General features: G+C 37.7%; 1 protein-coding gene across 10 annotated transcripts in view; it reads left to right on the top strand.

Moving 5' to 3' along the window:
• SPECC1 (sperm antigen with calponin homology and coiled-coil domains 1) overlaps window positions 1-22,571 on the top strand; it is a gene marked incomplete at both ends in the record, with an annotated part of 167,007 nt that overhangs the window by 98,987 nt on the left and 45,449 nt on the right. For 6 of the 10 annotated variants that reach the window (XM_084236852.1, XM_084236851.1, XM_084236848.1 and 3 more), the window contains 5 exons: window positions 1,133-1,340; window positions 4,512-4,585; window positions 4,971-5,173; window positions 16,429-16,574; window positions 17,721-17,821. In XM_084236852.1, the coding sequence (XP_084092978.1) occupies window positions 1,133-1,340; window positions 4,512-4,585; window positions 4,971-5,173; window positions 16,429-16,574; window positions 17,721-17,821 (732 nt within the window). Of the gene's footprint in view, window positions 1-1,132; window positions 1,341-4,511; window positions 4,586-4,970; window positions 5,174-16,428; window positions 16,575-17,717; window positions 17,822-22,571 lie in introns of all 10 variants that reach the window. The other 4 variants (XM_084236850.1, XM_084236844.1, XM_084236847.1 and 1 more) reach the window with 2 other exon arrangements.

The following is a 22,571-nucleotide window of genomic DNA, read 5'->3' as shown; positions in this document are numbered from 1 at the left end:
CCTATAAGGCATCAAGCTTACATTACCTGGTAAATTCTCAGCTATTTGGTTTCATAAATTGAGGGACTGTAGAGACAGAGCATGGTTCATATAATCAGATAATTATTATATTCAGACAATATAATACTATGCAAGGTCATTTAAAGTAATGACCTAGAGTCATGTATATCAATATGGATACATCCCAAAAACATGGTTTAAAACAAATTTCAAAAGCATAATAAGCATAGATGAAGGCAAAAACATGCTACCATATGCAGTGAAGTATAATACAGTGCACTGCAAAAGCATATTATAGTGTAATATTATCTGTGTGGGCATTTAAAAACATGCAGAACAAGACTATGTATTATCATGGGCACACACTGTATGTATAGTAAAGGTGAAAAACATTCAAGAAAATGACCATACACCAATAATGCATTTTACTTGGAGGGGTGGGCAGGGCACAGGGAGGAAAGGTCGAAACCTTAATAAATCTTGTCAAAGTAAATGTGCCAAAATTTAACCGTTGCTGAATATATTTGAGTGCATGGTGGTCTCTACTTTGAATGCTTTTCTATATATTTGAAATATTTAATGATTAAAAAGTAAAATGAGGATCTGTTACACCACATTTCTGTGTCTTTGCATGTACCTTTCAGTCAGTACTCTCTATCACATTAATGTTGTATTCCTCTAGAGAAAGTGAAACCACTATACTTTATGCCTGAAGAGACTTGGGTTTATAGGGGATCTTACAGGTCTCAGGGGCCCTGTTCCTGGTTCATCAGCAGAGGGCGCTGCTCCACAGCAGATGTGAGACGAGACCACCACACCCAGGCAGCCAGGCCCGCTCTCCCAGTACAGAACCTGAACCTTCCAGAGAAGCACAGGAAAAGAAGGGAATTTAAGCACATGTGACCTGTGGGCTGGTAGAAAGGGGCACAAAAGCCACCCATTGACCCTTTACACACATCCTGTTTAATTGTATGTTTATTACCTTGGCTATTTCTGAGGTTATCATAAGGAAACAATGGTGGGTATAGTACATGCCAAGAGCGTCCTTTGCTGTTACACTGATGAACCTGATGCTGAAATGTGGGGAATATTTTCTGTTAAACTGACCAGGGAAACCTTCCTTTAATTCTAGGTGGAAAAGGATTATTCTTATCTGAAGGAGATATGTGACCATCAAGCAGAGCAGCTGAGCAGAACCAGCCTAAAACTGCAAGAGAAAGCATCAGAGAGTGATGCAGAGATAAAAGACATGAAAGAAACCATATTTGAGTTAGAAGACCAGGTGGAACAGCACAGAGCTGTCAAGTTACATAACAATCAACTCATCAATGAGCTAGAAAGTAAGTGGAATCAAACCCTGGCAACATGTGGATCAGGAATGAGTAGGATACAAAAGACATTAGTAGCAATGGGTGACATTAAAAGGGTATGTAAGAAGGTGTGTTGTCTGGGCTTTGAAAAGTCTTCCTGCTGAATGCTCTATAATCACCTAGGAAGAATAGAAAGACAGAATAATTAATCTCCTAAACTAAGCTGAAAACTGGTGACGTAGAAGAATAGATTGTTGACTGTGAATCAACAAAGTAGAGTGATTATAGAAAAGAGCAAATAAACTTTGTAGTGTTAGGTGTGCTGTGTGAGTCATGCTGCTAACCACACTTACCATGTATTAACAGTGCATTGCATTTTGAGTCTGATGAGCAGAAAGATGGATGACATGGTCAGACAGATACAAACACGTGCTCTTAGTAGACACCAATTCCAGCTTGTGTCCCACAGTGGTACGATATCAAATAACTTAGATATGTTGGCCCCTTAGTTATTGAAGAGGCACCAATCTATGGCTTGTTTATGACTCACTGTTTGCTTTGAATAGGGAAAGACATTTTAAAAAAAGATTAGTTAAATATTGCCTGTGTTGTCCAAATAAACCTCAAATTATCACATCTAATGTGTTTTGCTTTTGTAAGGAAAGAATTAATGCTCAGAGCTTTTAATGACACTAGCCATTGCTGAAAAACAGCTTAGTCAGTTGCCTGAAAAGTTCCCCAACATGTACCATCCAATATGTGTCATCCATCCTTGATTATATTTATGAGTTCACCTGCTTGCCAAAATGTATCTGTAACCCCCAGATCAATACTCGCTGCACTTTCATAGTCATTCACAGATGTGCCAAGCAGTGAATAATTTGAGTCTCCCGAAATGCAATCCCGGCTCAGGTAGAAAAAGATGATGCTACACCTTCTTGTTTCAGGTCTCATACTGTAAACAAGGGTTTTTCCCTTCGTTTATTTAGTGTGCCCTTTTTTACCTTATGGAAAAATATAGATGTCAGATAAGTTTTGTTCAGTTATAGTGCTTTTGACTCTGAGTTCATAAATTAAGTGTTCAATAAATTGGGGCGTGTTAATAAACATTTCCAGAGAAAGAAAATTCACCAATCTCTGCATGAGATTGCTTTAGAAAGTGCTAACATACATGTATAGTATAGTGCATGATGAAACTGTGGAAAATATAGAAAAGTAGCTAAATTTGTGTAGTCATGAGAGAATACTGATTTTTAAAAAATGCATCGTTGTAAAGCTTTAGCTTCTTGGCTATTTCTGTGTGATTCACTGGGTTCAAAAGGCCAGTGAGTGACCCTTTGCATGAGAAGGGTCAAAGACCAAAGTGTGATAGATAAGGAGACCACAAGAGAATTTTTAAAATACCTGCTGAGTGTTATACAGGAAGAAGTTGATGTGGAAGAGCCGGCTTCTAGCACTGATGAGATGGGCGTGTTTTACACACTTTGGCAAATGAGCCTATATTATGCGATCAGTGTTTTTGTTGACAAAGTTCTGAGCAAAGGCTCTCAGGAATGTAGCCTTGTATTCCCATAGGAGCAGTCGTCCACTATTTGCTACTTGTGTGTGCATGGAGACTTCATGTAACTACCATCAATAATGAGAATCAACTGTATGTACTACACCTTGGTGAACTGGCTAGCGCCAGACTTGACAGTGTCCATTCCATTCTTCATCACATATACCATGTGGTAGAACTACATGTAGAACATCAACACTCAGTGTCATACATATAGCACAAATACTAGCTACCACTGTGTATGTTTCTAATAACAGTGCCACACTTGAAAAGTATGGTATCAAAGAAGAGCAGGTTTGTTTTGCTTTCCTTTCGAGTATATATTATTACTGTTAGAGAATTTGATTGCATTGTCACCAGGCCTTTAAAAAAGTCTGGATAGACTCACCAAGAAAGCTAGCATATAATTAATGTCCAGAGTAGATGTCAGACCCACTCCTTGTTATATATCATAACATATCCAAGACTGAAAATAATGCAGATCACGTGTCTCTTGAGAAGCTTTCTAATTCTATCAGGGATATTAAGGTATTGTATTTAAATGTGTTTTTCCTAGGCGACCCAGGGACACAAATCCAGCCCTAGAACTAATCACTTCTCTCCATAAAATCCTTGAGAGAAAAGGGCAGAAAAATAAAAAAAGTTAAGGAGTGTTTCTTATTCTGTAGCATTGACCCCAAACAAATTCTCAGGCCCCATGTGCTGATGTACAACAGCTGGAGTATATCTGACCATATGTTTTTTTTAGACTTCTCTGGTAATTCTGATTAACATCCTTAACAGACAATTACTGCTCTGCATGAGAAACCACTGAAGAATTTAACTCGTAATGGACTTGACTAAATTTAAATGGAAATAACTGATAGCAATGAGGAGAGAATTGGAGGCAGAGGGATAAGATGTTCTTAGGAAGAGAGATAGTCAAGTCACCTATGGAACCGTCCTTGCGCAGGCGTGCGTGTGTGCACAAACGCACATGTACACACACACGCACACGCGTGCACGCACACACACACACACACACACACACACACTGTCTACCCCTGGATTCCATGGGGCAGAGTCCAGGGCTTGAACATGTCACTGTAGGAAAGCTGCTTAAATGACTGAGGTTTAAGAGCCATGACCCCAGAAATCAGTCTGAGACTCACAATAGAAATAACTACCATGGGCCTCCCCTGGTGGTGCAGTGGTTGAGCACTGGGCTGCGAGACTGCCCGCAGCCTCTGCAGTGCCAGTTTGTTCCCTAGCCGCCATCGAGGGTCCCACAAAAAAAAAAAAAAAAGAAATAACTATCATGTTCTCTGCTATAACAAAGCCCTTTACTTCACAGCAATAAAAGACATTCAGAGCATTGTGTGTGAAAATCAGTGTGAGTATAATAATTGGAAGTATTCCCACAGTATTTCGTGGTTGTACAATTGATTATCTGAGGGTACAACCTGACTCAGCACCACTTCTTTTCCAAATCAACCCATTTTCTATCTTGGAGGAAGGTGTAGGTGCTGAATATGGGGTCGGTAGTGGAATGGGTAGATGTAAAGCCCCTTGCAGTATCCAGAGCTGCTCCTTTGCCACCTACTTTACCTTCTCTCAAGAGTCTTACAACTTTTCCAACTCCTGTCTGACTTGTTTATTTTTAGGTAATGTGATGAAGCTGGAGGAACAGAAATCAGACCTGGAAAGACAATTGAAGACTTTGACTAAGCAGATAAAGGTAAAATGTGTGAGAGCAAGGGCGGGGCACCTCCATCATTTTACTATAAAGTATTCTTGTTTTAGGTTTAGAGACCTTTGAAAAATACCCTGGTTACTCTTTAGCCTGCTTTTTCAAAGTGCATTTCCAGGGGCCCTAGAACTACAAATTAGTGTTGGCAGAAAGTAATATTAAAGCAGCAATTCACTTTCAGTATGAGAACTCTGCTAACACGAAGGTGTAATTCCTCCTGTGCCTTTGCCGGGTAGTGAGATAGTATTAAAGCAGTGCCTCACTAAGTGCTACCCACCCAGTCTTTCTTCGTGATGACATGGGGGCCCTGGAGCCCCTCTCCCATTACCAGTCTGGCAGGCATCTGACATGGCGTGGACTCTGCCCTTCCCAGGAGGAGACCGAGGAGTGGAGGCGGTTTCAGGCAGACCTGCAGACTGCGGTGGTGGTGGCCAATGACATCAAGTGTGAGGCCCAGCAGGAACTGCGCACGGTGAAGAGGCGGTTGCTTGAGGAAGAGGAGAAGAATGCCAAGCTGCAGAAGGAGCTGGGGGACATGCAGGGTCACAGCAGGTTGGTGCCGGGCAGAGCCACTCAGTGTTAGTGGGCGCCTGCATGGTGCTTGGCTTCTCGCTTCCTCACTATGCATGGGCTTCTGTTGTCAAGAGACAAGATGCTTTCATGTCTCTCTGTGCTAAATCTCTACGCCTTTTCCAGGCTCACTTTACCACTGCTGCCACTGCTGTATGACTAGCAATATTCTGTCCAGAGCCTAGTCACTGCCCTCCTCTGGCCTATGGTGATAAGAAAACACTTTACCTCTGTGTTTACAAAAGCTCTGGCCAAGTATCCTCCCAGATTTAAAGAACAGAACTGATGCTTAGGATGCTCCCTAATTTGTAGTGTTTAATCAGGCAGGGACACATACACCTCCACAGGCAGCAGCTACTCCCTGCACAGGTGACTGTCATACAGGGGAAAGCTGGACTGACTCCTTCCAGGGGAATTGAGACAAAAGACTCATTCCTCCTGGCCCAGAGATACCCTTCTTTTCTGGCAACACCTACGAGCCACTTCAAAAAGTCCTTGAAAACACCCACTTTATTAGAAAAGGATGAACAGGGAAAACATACAGCTGGCTGATGTGGGACTTTGCCCTCTGTTCTTGAGGAAGAGGAGTCACATCAGGCATTACCCAGAGAGCTCTTCTTAACAGTCTTCTCTAAGAGGAAGGTCTTAATACCTCAGGTGAGCACAAAGTTAATTATTATTTAAAATTCAAGTGGTTTACAAATAAGATTATAAACAGTATGTTAGGCTTTAACTAATAAAACATTATCTTTTTCCAATCAGGAAAAAATGTCGATTTCTTTGAGATTTGGGATGTTAGGAAGTTGTGTTTTTTTACGTTCTCAGAAATCTCTCAAATATGAAATGTATTTTAAAATCAGAGTTTCTGCATTTTGAATGTTGATTTGTACAGCTTGCCCCCTTTTACATGTCTTTCAGAATTGGGAGAGTTGTTTATTGGCTCAATTCTGAGTCTTTGGGTCTGATGTATTATCATGGATTTCATTATGTTAGAAAGAATAGATGTCTTCTCAGAATTGTATTTTGCTTCCCTTACCAAACTTGCTCCAATGACTCAATCCCTCATTCCTTTATGACTTTTATATAAGTAGCCTCTAGAGAAGGATTAAAGCATGTAGCTAGTTCTACCACTCATTTTTGAAGCTCAAGATCACTATTTTATGGTCACCTATGCCCTTGGTCACGAGAGCGAGTGCATTTTAAGGGAGAAGGAGAATAGGAAAACTCGACTTCACAGTGTTCCCTGTTGAAATGATTGTGAGGTCATTCTGATTTACTTTTGTGTCTGCTTTCATTCTTTTGTCTGTCTTGTTTTTATATTGCATGACTTTGGAAAAGGAATCAAATCATAGCGTGCATTGTACATTAATTTTAACATAAGTGGTAAAAGATAAGTCCTGAGTTTATTTGATGGTCCTCAATAAGTTATTATATGAGGTGATGTATTTTTGACGTAGATTCTAAGATACAGACGAGGCAATATAACTTTGAACCCTAATAACATAGGAAATCTCTGCATGCATCTTGAGAGTTTAGGGCTTTATGTGCTGCATCCTACAACTTCAAACTTAGGGTCACTTCTTTTTTTTTTTCTAGTACACTTTGCTTCTCTTAATTTTCCAGTGATTTACAAAACTGCCTCCCAAATCCAGTAGTTTAATTCCTTTTCACAAAACATTTTAAATTCAAGAACTGACACCAAAATCCAGAACATGCAGATTACCGAACTCTTTAGGCAGCAGAACATTTCTTGCCTGTCATTCCATTGGACAGGACATCATAACTGGTGGCCCCCTTCTCTTGTCTGATTCTCCACTTCTGGCAAGTTGCCCTTCTAAAGAGTTGACTCTTTGAAAATTACTCTCTGATGACTCAGCCACTTCCTCAACCTCCCCCTTAAGCAAGACTTGAAACCAGCTCACACCCTGAAAGGTCCTAACATGACATAATGGCTTCATTTTGGCTGTGAATGAGTTTTTGACTGTACCTTTAGATGATGTGGACAGTCACCTAATGAGAACCTAAAAGTCATTCTTGGTTCAGTCACAGCCAAAGAACTTGCAGAAAATTCGCTGATGAGGCCCTCCAAGTACAAATGAGAAGATAAGAGCATCGAAGAGCACATTGATCACAGCATGTGATTAACTGACTGCATTCTCATTTTGTATCTCTGGGCACGTGAGAACGTATCACCAGATGAGCCGTTGGGCAAATGCAGTACCTGGGTGTGAATACAAGTTCACTTTTATTATCAGGAACTAATAATTAAGAGAAAGTAGAATGTTATTTCACACAATATTTCAGATAATTCTAAATCTTAGCTCACTAGCAATCTTCAGTACTGCTATGTTTTCAAAGTATTTTTATTTTTGGAATCAGAATAACTGACGTCATGGAAAAATGAGACTAGACTCATCTTCACCACCAACTGGCAATATTTCCTTCCCAGACCTAACTCTTTACTTTCGTAAATGAAGAGATAAAAATAGGATTTTTTAAAAGATCCATATATCCTCTGCTGTTCTCTGAGGCTAGTTAGTCACCTGTTTCTCTGATGGGAGATCAGGAACACCAGTGCCAACTGTCCCATCTTGCCAGCAGGCCTGTGAACCACTTTAACACAATGGCATCTCCATATTTTAGCTGGAATTGTGGACTTCATCTTCCTCAGCCAGAAATATGAACAAGCCAATGTAGTTTTTATGGACCTGAAAGTGATTTGTTTTGCTAGACACGTGTAAATTAGTGGATGAAAAAAAATTGAACTGCTCTTTCAACTCTGACTTCTTCCAGTTTTGAATATTTAAAAGAAAGACACTGAAATTAAATTGAAGTTAAAACATCATGCTCTGTTTCCTGGAAAGTTGCATACTGGGACCTGGCAGATACAGAGAACACATGGCAGTTGGACTTAATGACTTGAGGGGCCCCACACAGCCTTTCTAATGAGACATTGTGACAACAGTACATGATGCAGGCACCTCAAACAATAGCAGGCAGACCCTCTGTGTGTTTCTCTTGCTCTGAAACAGTAAAGACCGTTGCTCAATTTTTACTGTGTTTCTCATATGACACCAATAAGCATCTATGGAAAATGAGATCATTAAAAAGAGATCATTAAAAATATTAAACATTCTGTGCCAAATCAAGTGTGTTAGTTTCTAAAATAGAATGTCTAAGATTGGAAATGTATTTTGCTTGGACCACTGTTCTCATGTTGTCACCTCTGAAGTAAGCGGCATGGCAGAGTATCACTGCCAGACTCTCCTGGAATTGGCTTTGACTCTGTGTGCACATATGTGCTCTGCCCTAACGTCAGTCATGTGTGCCTGTTATGCCCTGTGTGCTGTTCTTTCAGCTCTAATGTTTCCCAGCCGCTCACCAAGTGTTCTGCAGCTGTCACTGAAAGGGAAAGTGCGGAAGTGAAGGTGTGGACTTTTGGGTCACTGAGCATCTTTTCCAGTCCTTGCTTCCAGTGCTTTCATACTGAATCCCCAGCCCTGGTAGAAGGACGACAGCACTCTTGGGTGATTCCTAAGCAGTTTGTAAAGAGACCTGTTACTTTCTGGGGCCTCAGCATTTTATTGGTCCTTTGGAACCCTCCTATTCCAACAAGCATAATCCTTTTGTTTTCATAATACTTATTTTTCCATAATTTACATTTGCATTGGTGGCATTAAATATATAGCCTATAACTCTAAATAGAGTTTTCCCTGTCTCCCTGCTTCCCAACCTCCACTGTTAGATTGGCTTTACAAATTGTACAAAACTGAACAGTGATGTAAGAAAATAGAAAGTTTAATTAAAAAAAAAAGTGTACACAAAAGCTTCCTTAGGCCCTTATGATTTTTATGCTGCCATAGTAAAAGAAAACTTGTTTCTTTTCTCACTTTGTTTTTTGGCCTTAGTGGTATGACACAAAGTTCCCTCCTTAGTAGAGGGAAACACGAGCTGCTCTGTCCATTCAGAGAAGCTGCCTTTGCTCATCCTGGATGATGCTACTTCACCCACACTCTTGTTTGTTAATGAAGGTCCAATGGAGGGGCCTGGTAGTGGCATTTTGAAGTCTTTGGCATTTTCTCTGTCTGAAGACTTTTGACTTCCAAAAAAAAATTGGAACAGTAGGAATTAAAACATGTTGACCTTATCCTGGATATTTGCTTTTCCCTGTGGGACATGTAAGCTGTTAATTCCTATATCTGTAAACTAAAATCATGTTGCCTGAAGTAACTCCTTTATCAGCCTTTCCCCTCCCATTTCTATTTTCACAGCTCCATGATCCCTGTCAGCTAGCAGAGCATTTGGTGGAAGAAAGACAGCCAAGTCCTTGCCATGATTGGAAACTACAGCCATTTGTAAATGAAAGGGGGAATAATGTAGAGGAGAAATTACCTCTATTTTATAAAGAGCCAAATTGTCTGCCTATAACATCCACTGTTTCACACAGTCATTGCAATCAAGTCTCTTTACCTTATTTCTACATGTTGAAATCAACTCATTGCATGATCAAAGATGATCCTTCCCTCTTTTTTTCCCCTTCTTTTTTCTCAGAAGATTCAGCAGTCTTTTATTTGGAGCATAAAATGAAGTTGTTTTGAAAAAACAAAGTACAAGTCTGTTGTGAAAAAAAAATTTTTTTTTTTTACTTGCATCTAGAGTGTTCAGAGCCATGGCTCCCCATGCAAATTCAGAGTGTGGTGAATGCCACTCATGCTTGTGCTGTACTTTTTGGAGTTTATTTCTTTGCTTCTTTTTGAATATGGTGTCGGATGATCTTGGGATTAACACTACCTAAAGCAAAATAGGAAGCCATCTGTGTGTGACGCCTTATTCCGAAGAAGTTAGAAAGTTCTGCTTCCTTTATGACAAGACTTGATTGAGCTTTTTCAAGCCTGGGTCTGACTTCATTACCTCAGTGGAAGCAAGACATCACAAAGTTTTCGTTTGATTTCCAAAACTCTTCTTGGCTCAACATATATAGATGTTTGGTTGATAATAAAGGATGTAGTTAAAACAGATAAGTATACTCAGGCGGCAATGCTAATTGGAATCTAAATGAAAACTAATGAACAACAACTACAACAAAAGCCTCATGAATAAAACTTACCCTGGAAACTTAATGACTTTTAAACCCAGAAGTGTGTAATTCAGAGTGATCCAAAATTCAAAGTGTGATTTTAAACTTTTGGAAGTACGTTCATTTGTGAAGATGGTGTATTCAATGCAGCAACCTCCATCAGGCAAAACCTACTCTTTTTTCATGTGAGGAACCAGTGTACACTATAGACAGTGTTGGATTGTTAGCTACATTTTCCAAAGGATAAGACAAGAATTACTCTCTGATACAAGCAAAATTAGGAATAGAATGCTCTTTAACTCAGGATGATGTTTTGGGGTGTCAAACTGGAGAGCACAGAATCTTCCAAAAATTTAGCCTGTCGATAGAAAGAAAACATGTTGATGCCTCTTCTGTAGAAGTATTAGCCATTTGCTTTTTTTGTCTAGTAATAAACTGGGAGAAATTTACCTCAGATAAAAAATTCTAAAATGATTTACAATTCATAGCTGTTTTTTTTCAAATACTATAAACAATACAAAAAATACAACCTCAACTTAAAATACACAGCTGGTTTTGCACCTCATATTTTGGTGTCTTTACCCTGGGTACTGTTGAATATTTTTATATGTAAGCATTTATGAAGTGCTAAATAAATATGTTATTATTTAGAAGCGTCTGTCTCCTGATTTTTAGTCACTGGCCACATTTTTGCAGACTCGATCTTCTTTTGTTCTGAATTTTCTGGACTTTTAAAGCAACATTAAATAACTAGAATGTGAGTTGTAGATAGGAGCTTGAGTTTAAACATGAATATAATTTTTAAGTGATTTCAAGGGCAAGGACCAAAATACTAATTTTGCATAAGCTTATTTTAAAGCAAAACTCCAGAGTGTCAGAAAATATATAGTACATGAATTTCAAGTCTAGATTTGTCATGTTAAAATTTAAAAACAAAGAAACTGGTGATTTAATGTATTGGATTTCTTAATTATGCAGTAATATTTGGGTATACTGGTAGTAATATGAAAATGTACAAAGAAAATATTAACTTTTATGTATATTTTTCCTTACCCTCATTTTACTCATAAATATATATGGGGTTCACCTTTACATTTTTTTTGCAATAATGGGCTTATATTTTATACAGTACTCTCCACTTTCATTATTCACTTAACAATGTATCAGAGGCATCTTTCCAGGTTGACATAAACAAATTTAACTCATTTTAATAGTTGCACGGTATCTCAGAAGATGGATGTACCCTTGAATATTCAAATACTATCATACTGGTGAGCATCAAGCTTATATTTTCTAGTATCTTTTCTTTCCAAATAATACCATAATGGCAATCCTTATTCATATAATTTTATATACTTGTTTTGTTTTTATTTTTCTAGAATGGATTCTTAAAAAATGTGATTGCTGCATTAGAAGATGTGTTTTAAATTTTAATATTACCACATTATTTACCTAAGACAAGGGGCATTTTACTTTTGATGAGAGTGCCCATTTATACACAACTTCAGCAGCTATGGATAGTATTAATCTTAATTTTTGCCAACAGGATAAGCAAAAATGCTAGTATGTCCTTAATTTGCATTAGTCATTGGTTTACATTTCTTTGAGCGTAATTTATATGTGTATTAATCATTTGCATTTTTCTTCTAAGAATTGTTTGTTTAGCATTTTTGCTTATTTTTTCACTGTGCTGTTTCTCTTACCAGTTTATAAATCAATATTTTCTTAGAGAGGTGTATTTTCCCCAGTATATTATAGGACTTTTGGCTTTATCACCTATATATGGAATTTTTTCTATTGTTATGTAACATAAATGGTTAGTGTTTTCCTTTATTGCCTCTGGGTTTTTGTATTTATCTAAGATTTTCCCTACCCTTATCTTATACAACTAGACTCTTAAATTTTCTCATCTATTACACACTCAGGCACAGATATTTGATCTGCCTTTCTTCACTTAATCTGATGCAAAGTATGGGTCTTTTTCTTCCAGATGGACAGTCAATTACAACAGCACCATTTATTACCAGAAGCATCCTTTGCTCACTGAATTGAAATCCCATTTTTACATTGCTTGTTTTATCTGTAGTTAGGTAGACTTTTCTAAATATGCCCTCATTTATTCATTTATTCATTTATTTATTCATTTATTTATTTTTTCATGAACTGGTTCTGCTTTAAAATATTTTCATGAGTTTATTGATTGCTTTAATCAACATAGTCTTTCAGTTAAGACTGCCATATTTTATATTTTTTCTTAAATTTTTGTTATATTCTCAAAACAAATACTATCAATTGTCTAAAATTCTGATCTGTCATAAATTAACAAATTCTCTTCATTTTCTATTATGAAATATTTTTGTAGATCAGGCATGTTTTTTATCCATCAATTACTCTTACTTAAATAGGTAAAGTATATCAGGGGCCGAAATTTGCCTGAGATCAGTGTCTATAGATTCTACTTAGATCTATTCAATATGCCTCATCCTCTTAAAAATCTTTTCATATCTTAGAGAGAAGGCTCCTTAAACTAAATTTATGTTGCATATACAGAGACACAGATGCACACATGGAGTACAAAAGGAATAGTTGCTTATTAGGGGGATATTCATATGTGTCCATTTTCTTCTCTACTTGGTGCAACTGGAATGTGGGAACAAGCTTTCTGGGTCTAGTGCTGCTTGGCCCATTGTACTCTTTCAGGGTGTACCTTGACTCTTTCTGATCTGCTCTTTTGCTGCTGTCCTTTGTTCCTTTGTGCCTGGAATAAACCATCCCTGTCCTCTTCAGATAGTCATATCTAATGTCACTGATGATTTGCATTAGAATGCTCTGCAGGCTCTCCAGGCTTTCCAGGCTCCAAGTGTAGATCTCTAGTTTAGAGAATATTAGTGGGGTTTTTCCCATATCTTCATTTTCTTTGAAAGGGATTTGGGAATAAAATATTTTCTTTCCATTTTTTCCTCCCCAGTTGTTTTCTGTGTAGCAGAAATTCTTCAAAGTCTAGCGTATGAGAATATCTTTCTGTAGATTTCAGTGCTGATGCACGATTTTGATGATAAATTTCTTTGGTTCTTACAGTTAGAATTTGAAATTAAAATGCTTATAATCAAGTTGCTGTCTTAAAGTGTTGTTTATTTGATTATATGCTTATATTGAAAGTCATAGTGAAATTCAGAAGAGTCTGTTGAACTCTGACAATTACTACTTTGCTATAGTACAGCTGGGTATATGCTTAAGTATTTCTTAATATCCTTTACAGAATATAGTTGGCCTTGAACAACAAGTTTTAGGAGCACCAACATTGTCCTACCTCCCACCCTACCCAGTCCAAAATTTGTACTTAACTTGGCTTCTCCAAACTTTACTAATAATCTGCTGTTGATGATAACATAAACAATCAACCCGTATTTTATATGTTATAGATATATTATACTGTGTTCTTACAGTAAGGTAAATTACTATAGCGAGAAGAAAATATTAAGAAAATTGTAAGAAAGAGAAATTACTGTATTGTTTTATCGATATTATAAGTTTGTGTTGTCTGTTTACAAGAAAACACACACATAAGTGAACCCTACAGTTCAAACAGATATTGTTCAAGGGTTAACTATAGAGAGTTCTTACTCTTTCTTGGAATAAAGAAAATATATAACTTTGCTTATTGTTGGTACTGCTAAGATTGATCCATTGATCCTAAACAATTCTAAACCTATATATGATTAAAGTACTAGTAAGACCGGGCCTCCCCGGTGGCGCAGTGGTTGAGCGCTGGGTTGTGAAGCTGCCGGCGACCTCTGCGGCGCCGGTTTGATCCCCGGCTGCTCCCCGGTCACCTGAGGAGGGTCCCACATGGCGCGCAGACCTCTCCTGCCGCCCGCTGCTCCCCTCAGCAGTGTGCTTCGGTCTTTCTGCCTGCTCTGCTCCCCGCTCTGGCTCTGGTGAATTCTCTCACCCTCCCGCGCTTCTGACTGTACCCAGTGCATGTATAAACAAAAACAAACAAACAAACAAATAAATAAACATGCATCTATTAAAAAAAAAAAAAAAGTACTAGTAAGACCAATAGCATTCTTAATAACACACACACACACACATATACACCCATTATATAATATGGTCAATATTTAGATCAATAGCTTTTCTAATATACTTATACAACTTGCAGTGTTTTCTCATACTCTTCTGGTAGTTCTATCCAAGCAGACTGGCATTTGAAATATTGTCTTTAGATATTTGAAGGCAGAAGTACTGGGAATTGATTCTTATAACTTACCTATTTTCTTATGGAGTCTAAATGAGTCTTCCTACTTCATTATTTGATGTTTTGAGTCAGATAAATCTAATTAACTGAAGGGAATACCTCAACAAAATGTAGAATTTTCCATTTCATTCTTCTTATATTGTCAAGGGATGGGATAAAGTTGAATTTTTAAAGATGATCTTCCTTTTTGGGATGCCCTAAGTTTTGGCAAGGCCATCAGGTAGTGAGGCATGTAATGACTTCTAAGAAAGTCACACACACTTTGTTTCTGACCTTCCCGAGAGTGACTAGGTTAGAAATAGATTTCTTTTCTGCTTGTGCCTAACGTGATTCATTCTCTTTCTGCATATTCTGTACCTGCTTTATAGTTATAACGCAAGGAAGAGAACTATAAAGACCACCCTCCATTCAATTAAAAAAATTATTTTAAACATAACCCCCTACCAATTTGTGAAATAAATGTCTGATGTTTTCTTTCAAAGAAGTCATCATTTTACTAATTTTTTTTTCACCCAAAAGAAGAGCCTGTGGAGACAAAAATGTAGAACAGTGTGGTTTAAGTGTTTTACATTCTCTTTTACTCAAATTTATTCTGTTCATGTTAACTACAGAGCAGCAGAAGAGAGCCTAAAGAATTAAGGACAAGTAATTTCAACCCCAGAAGCTTATGAGTAGCTGGCCTAATTTCAAAAAGATCAGTAAATAAATATTTTAAACTTCCACTGACCTTATTAAAATATATTGCCAGAAATATTCTGTTTGAACCTTCTCATAAATTACTCATCTTCTTGCAAAACTGCTGTGGCAATTTGATATAATAAAAAGAGCAGTCATTTAAATCAGAAGATTGGGAGATCTTGTCCTGGCTTATTCACAGAGAGATTAACTGACTTGTTAAAGTCCCCTGGATGAGGAAGCCGTACATGAGAGGACTGAATCAGATGATCTGTCCTTAAAAAACTCTTCTGTAAGTCTGTGCTGAAATTTAGAAACCACACTAAGAACTTAACAGGAAAATTTGGGTGAGACTAGAAACTTTATCTCTTGTAGAGTTGCAGGGTATTCTAAAGTATTATTGCCATTCTCACTCTGGGAAGGCAAGCATTTTTTTGGCTGGCAGGATTCTGTTGTACTTAATAGAATGCAGTTGTTTTAAGCAGAAAGGTAGTGAATGGCTTTGCAGGGCTAAATTTATCAAAGGGCTAAAATTATCAAACTCTGGGCTGAGCTTCAAGGAACAGTGTCCAAAGTCACAATACAGAACTGGGCCACCAAGGGAGCTGCTGCTCCTGCCATGAATGGAGTCTTAAAGTCAGAAAGCTGCTTGCCCAGGTGAAGAGCTATCACAGTTACCAACTCCAGAAGCATCTTGTCTCTGCAACACTTTGGATCAACATAGCAAATGCGCTTTGCCCTGCCATCTTACCCTACTCAGGTTTCTGATTGCTGGAACCCTAGTCACCTCTGAAATCTAGCTGCAGAGCAAGGAGTCCTGAGAGTTCATCCTTCTAACCTCTGTATGCTAGATAAGGGTTGGAATACATATTGACAAGCCAATCCCTAGTATCCACCATGGGCAGTAAGCTAAATATTTCATAAATAGCATTTGTATAGTGCTTTCCTTTTTCCTTTCTTTAAATACAGTTTATAAAGTAGAGTCACATCCTTTTTATTTAATGTCAAGTCACTATACATACACTTTTATCATTTGTAGCTATACCCAAGAAACATCTCTGATAATAATGGTGATAGAGTACTTCATTATTTCCTAAAGATGCAAAATTGATAGAGTAAACAGGATTTTAAATTTGGAACTCATCGTCCAGATTTGTTTATCTCTCTCCATGTCCTTTATTCATCTGTGTCTCTTTCCCTTGGGAACATCCTCCACTTTTTCAATGTGATTTGCTCTTTACTGTGCAGACCTGTGAATGAAGACTCAGAGCCCTCTGAGGCCGATGCTCCTGGCCGGTGGCACAGCATTTATGTGAACAGAACATCTCCAACACCTTCTGAGTCAGCAACCACCGTTAAGTCACTTATCAAGTCATTTGATTTGGGACGCCCAGGTATTTAATCCTTTTGTCTTATAAACAAAACTGCAGAATCATAGTGTATCCCCACATATCAAACCTGTCTCTATTCCATATAAGTCCCAATTTGATAGAACCACAAGGGCTCTTTGTAGATCATGACACATGCAGCCACTTATATACAGGAGATTTGCTGCAGCTTGGCTAAAGCCCCAGTGAGTTGAAGATGGAACTTCTGGGTAATATACATCTTTCTTTCGTACCTCTTCTTTCCTTCCATTTCCTGCTTTTCACTTTCCTCTAAGTCTTAGCTTAAATTTAGCTTACTACTATTAAATTTAGCTTACTACTATTTGCTTTCTCACTCATCTCATGAGAATTACCAGTCGGTCAGAAATTTCATCTCCTAGGAAACTAGGTGTGAAATCCCAGCATTTGGCTTTCTTGTTGGAACCCTGGCCATCCTCATCTTATGACATGCTATCAGACTTTCTTCTGCTTGGTCTTGCATGTGATCATTTGTACTGATGTGTGATGTCTGATCTTAGTACATTCCTAGATTTTTCTGAAAATGGCTGGCTGGCTCACAGTTTGCCTCAGTCTGTTGTTATCTACATGTGTGAGAAAAATGAATATACCTACATATATGGGAAAAATACACACATAGAATAAATAGAATGTGCATCTATCCACAATAACAATGTATTTCTTCCCTTGGCTGCAAAAATATTCCCCTTGTATTGGGAGACTGGAGAAATAGCTAATCCTAAAATGTATCTGATTATCTCTGCTAAAATAATCTACAGTAAATTAGATTAAGATTAGACTACAAACAGTGAAAGATATGAAAGACCAGTGAGTACATTTAGCCCATGAAGATGGGAATAAATTAATAATAATGCAAGACAGTGCCTAATCCTTCCTGTACAGGCACCTCATTACATACACATTCTCTTTTTCCTCACATCCCACATTTAAGACCAAGCCCAGTTTAGTTTAACATCTTCCTCTCATTCCCCCATTCAACACTGATCCAGAGAAGAAAAGGATAAAAAAGCAAACAATACTTTATAAGCTTCTTGGGATACTTTTTTAGTCACCAAAAATGTAACAAATAAGAGACTATTGTTTCCTGTGTTGAACTAGAATAACTGTAAATGTTTCCACCTCTGTTCTCAGCAGGTGGAGCTGGACAGAACATTTCTGTCCATAAGGCCCCCAGAAGTCCCCTCAGTGGAATACCAGTGAGGACTGCTCCAGCCGCTGCTGTTTCTCCAATACAGGTATTGGCAGAGCCTCGCATGTGTGGCTGGCAGTGTCTTTTGATAACATATCTTATACTCAGTCGACAAAAGGAAAGTGAAAAGCAATTGATTTTTTTCTTTTGAGATACACTGAACATAATTTTTAATAAATCATTTTAATTTAAAATAATGATAATAAAAAAATCATTAAAAATGACATTTTGGGCCTCCCCTGGTGGCTGGCGCAGGCGGTTGAGCACAGCGCTGTGAAGCAGTCCGCAGCCTCTGCAGCGCCGGTTCGATCCCAGCCAGCCGGCAAGGGTCCCACATGGCGAAGCAGACTCTCCTGTCTCGCCCGCTGCTCCCCTCAGCAGTGTATTTTGTCAGTCTGCCTGTTCTGTTCCTGTTCTGTCTCTGGTGAATCCTCTCACCCTCCTGCACATCTGGCCTGTACCCTGATTCTTGTGTAAATGAATAAATACATCTTTTTAAAAAATGACACTTTTGGTACCTAATAAAGATCCTAAAAAGACTGTCAACATCATACAATGTAATCACTCTCCTTGTTTGCTTAAGATGGCACCTTCAAAGTCATCAGTAAAATTAATGATTCTTGGGCTTCCCCTGGTGGCGCAGCGTTTGAGAGCTGGGCTCTGGTGAATTCTCTCACCCTTCCGCGCATCTGACTGTACCCAGTGCTTGTATAAATAAATAAATAAATCTTTAAAAAAAAAAAACTAAAAAAAAAAAAAAACCCTAATGATTCTTACAGACCCTTGAAGGTATTTTCTACCACCTTATATGTAAACCCAAATAAAATAATTATATATGATAATCATGGAGTTTATTTAAAAAAATTAAAACAGATCCTGCCTCATTTTTACTCATTGTTATTGAACTGTAAACATCAGTTTGCTGGTAAATGATTTACTAACTGCCCTTTACTTGGGGAGAGGGGAAGCCCCAACTTGTAGTGTTTGCCAATTTCTGTGGTGTAAATGTTCCAAATTCAAGCCATTTCTGTCACATCAGGGAATATGGAGGTGAGAAGAAATGTGGATTATATAATATTTCTATACAGACACAGTTGTTATAAATAACCTATCCTATAGTAAAATAATTTGGAAGCAGTAAGGTTTAAGAATTACTTGTGCTTTTAATATAGTTTAATTTATGGTGTTTTAAAGCTTCCTTGCAAAATCCCTGAAGATATAACCATTGGCCTTTAGAAGCTGAAGCACAGCAGCTACAATACTGGTTTATAATTCATGTATAGTAAAGTACGTACCTCCTAATATAACTTGATTTTTTCCATATCTGTACACCAGTGTAACCAACAATAAAATACACCATTCCCATCATTGTAGAACACCCCTTCTTGCCACCACTCAGTGAGTAATCCCTTAGAAGTAACCATTATTTTGACCTCTGTCACCATGGATTAGTTTTTTAAGATCTTGGACTTCCTACAATAGAATCACATAATATCTTTTCTTTTATGTTTGGTTTATTCTACTCAACATTACATCTGTGCAATTCATTGATGTTGTTATAGCAGTTTGTTCTTTTTGCTGTATAGTGTTTCTTTGTATAACTATATCTCAGTTTATCCATTCTACTGATGGTTAACATTCAGAATATTTTCAGTTTTTAACTCTTGTGTTTATTTTAAAAGTATGTTTTCCAAAAAGTTTCAGTGCAGAGGAAAAAAAGTCAAGAATCTTTATTCCCTAGCCCCAGAAATAACTGTTGTTTTGGAATTGTTGTGTATCCTTCTAGATGTTTTTCTTAATACATAAAAATAGAGGGAGGAGAGAAAGTTTTGTAAATTCAATTATGCTACATATTTTTCCGACTCTGGCTCATTTCACGTTGTCATTGGAATCCCTGAGGGCAAGGATTTTTTAAATTTGTTTGGCTTGCTGTTTTATCTCTTATCTAGAATAGTGGCTGTTACATAGTCATATCAAGGTGAAGCGCCATAAATATTTGTTAATTTAGTGAAGGAGTATATTAAAGACATCTTTAAATGTTAATATTTGGAGAAATAATTCACTCTTTTTAAAGACTGTAATATGCAATGATTTATTAACTACACCTTTATTGGTGGTGATTTAAGTTGTTTTGAATTAAATTAATTATAAAGACAGTACAGTAAACTTACATCTATAAACTTTTGCCCACTTAAAAATCTATATCTGTAATGAGATTGTATCATGATTTACTTGCAAATGTCAGAAATCACTCTAGCTAGTTCAGCAGAAAGGAGTTTAATACATGGATTTTGGTATAGGGAAGAGTGGGGAAGGAAGAAGGCTCCAGTCTGCACTGAGCTTCTGGAAAATGTTCCTAGATGTCAAAGTTGGTTTATTAAAGGAATTTCTGTTTCTGCCAGAATCAGGAAATCTTTGTGCACGTTTAGGACTTCCACCTCTGTCAAGACCCAGGATCAGCTTTAGGACCACACTGCTACAGTTCAGTCCCTGCCAGTGCCTGTGTCCCACCTGATGACACTCATAAAACTAAGCAGCAGACCCTAGACCTCTCTCTATTCCCTGCCAAGAAAAGCAAATGCCTTCACATCGTGCTTGCCAGAAAAGCTGCAGAGGGACAGGCTTGACCTCCCTCTATCTGCTGGACTTTTTGAGGATGGGTCTGTTTTTACAAGACTTCTGTCAATTGGTGAACCAAGCATTAAGGGATTCTAGAAAATAGACCCTGGAGTTTTCCAGTCATTTATGATTTCAGCAAGTCACCATACAAAGAGATTAGAATGGTTGAGTGAGCTAAGCCTGAGATCTGTCACAGAGGTTCCTCAAAATGGAAAATGGATTACTAGAAAAGGAAATGGGTTAGCCCTGGCCTGGAATGTTGGGAAAAACTCGTAGATACTACTACATGGCCCTTTAGTTTACACTCCCACTCACAGTATATTGAATGCTATTTCCCCAGAAATTTGGCATTCTTTAAAACTTTTGAGGATGGAGTAAGTAAACAATATCTTGTTTTAATTTATTCATCAGTAAAATTGAGTGCTTCTTCATATGTTTATAAGCTATTTTTGTCTCTTGTATGTGGGCTGTCCATTTATATGCTTTTCTTGTTTTCCTTTGAGTCCTTGGTATTTTTCCTTTTTGTAAGACATTTTGATATATTGTGCTTTTTACATGTTTGCATATGGATTGATGCTATTTTATTTATTATCTTTTAACTTGATGTATCTTCTGTTGAAGAGCATTTTACATTTTTGAGTTCCGTGCTTTGTGTTATGACTTTAAGAGTTTTGTTTCCTGCCTTAAAATGTCTTTCTACCTATTAAAGTATAAAAATATTTTTATTTACCTAGAATTCTATAGTTAGTGAAAATACCCTTGAAAGGTGGACACAAAAGAAAGATGCTTTCAGTCAAACAAAAACAGATTCTGCTACCAGCTTACCTCAGTAAAGGGACTATTAAAAGGAGCTCTTCATAAAGTCAGTTCTTTTAAAAGATTATTAAAATTGATGAATCTCTGCAGTACTGTTGCAAAGGAAAAAGGCATAAATTGCCTCTATCAGGAATCTTCAAAGGGATGCATCACTTAATATCTCATGGACATTAAAGCTATGATGAGAATATGATAAATTACTACTTTGTGTTAATAAATTAGAAAATGTTGATTAAATTGACAAGATCCATTTAAAAATAACTAAAGTGCTTTAAAATAGGTAGTAGAAAAATCTTGAGTCTTAAATTTAAACCTTTCCTTTAAAAATCTTTATCATGTCCGGGCCTCCCCTGGTGGTGCAGCGGTTGAGCACTGGGCTGCGAAGCTGCCTGCAGCCTTTGCAGCGCCAGTTTGATCCCCAACCACTGGCAAGGGTCCCACATAGCATGCAGACCTCTCCTGCCGCACCTGCTGCTCCCCTCAGCAGTGTATTTTGTCAGCCTGCCTGTTCTGTTCCCCACTCTGGCTCTGGTGAATTCTCTCACCCTCCCTTGCTTCTGACTGTACCCAGTGCTTGCATAAATAAATGAATAATCTTTAAAAAAAATAAGATTGTGAATAGGACAGGGATGGCCTGTATTATCACTTTTATTCAGCAAACCAACTTCAAAAGCAAGATTTAAAATACTCTTGGAATTGTATGCCACGGTATTAGGTTTATGTGGGATATGGGTGTATGTTGTATCCTGATGAGTAAGTATGACGTTGAGTGGAGCCTCTAAAAGAAAGAATGCTCCAGAAAGTCTCAACACTGTACTCACATGTGCCAGGATAGTCTCTGCAGCATTGTTCATAATGCCAATATCAGTACCAATACCAATATTAATAAAGGATCAATCAAATAAATTGTGGTAATGGAGACAGCTAACATTTATTGAATGTTTGTACCAGACTCTCTTTTGATTCTGGATAGATTTTAACTCATTTAACCCTCCAACAGCCCTCTGGGGTAGGTACTATAAGTATTATTGTTGTTATATACATAAAGAAAATAAAGCATAGAGAATTAAGCAGCCCAGCGTCACAGAGCTAATTGGTACAGGCTGACTTCAGAGCCATGTCCTTACTTTCCGTGCCATGGAGCCTCTCTGTGAATCTATAAAGAGAGTGGATACTGCCCAGCAGGGAATAAGTGAAGGGCAGCTCCAGCCCAGGGTAGATATAGTAAGTGAAGAAAAACTTCCCAGATATAGTAAGTGAAGAAAAACAAAAGAAACACAGTGTTCACACAGCATAACATAATAAAGCCATTTGTGTTTTAAACAGCATTTTTCCTCAGGAGTTTCCCTTTAGTTACATCA

The sequence above is a fragment of the Talpa europaea genome (genome assembly GCF_964194135.1).
Source record: "Talpa europaea genome assembly, chromosome: 7".
Taxonomy (NCBI): Eukaryota; Metazoa; Chordata; class Mammalia; order Eulipotyphla; family Talpidae; genus Talpa; species Talpa europaea.
This window is presented reverse-complemented; position numbering and strand designations above follow the sequence as displayed.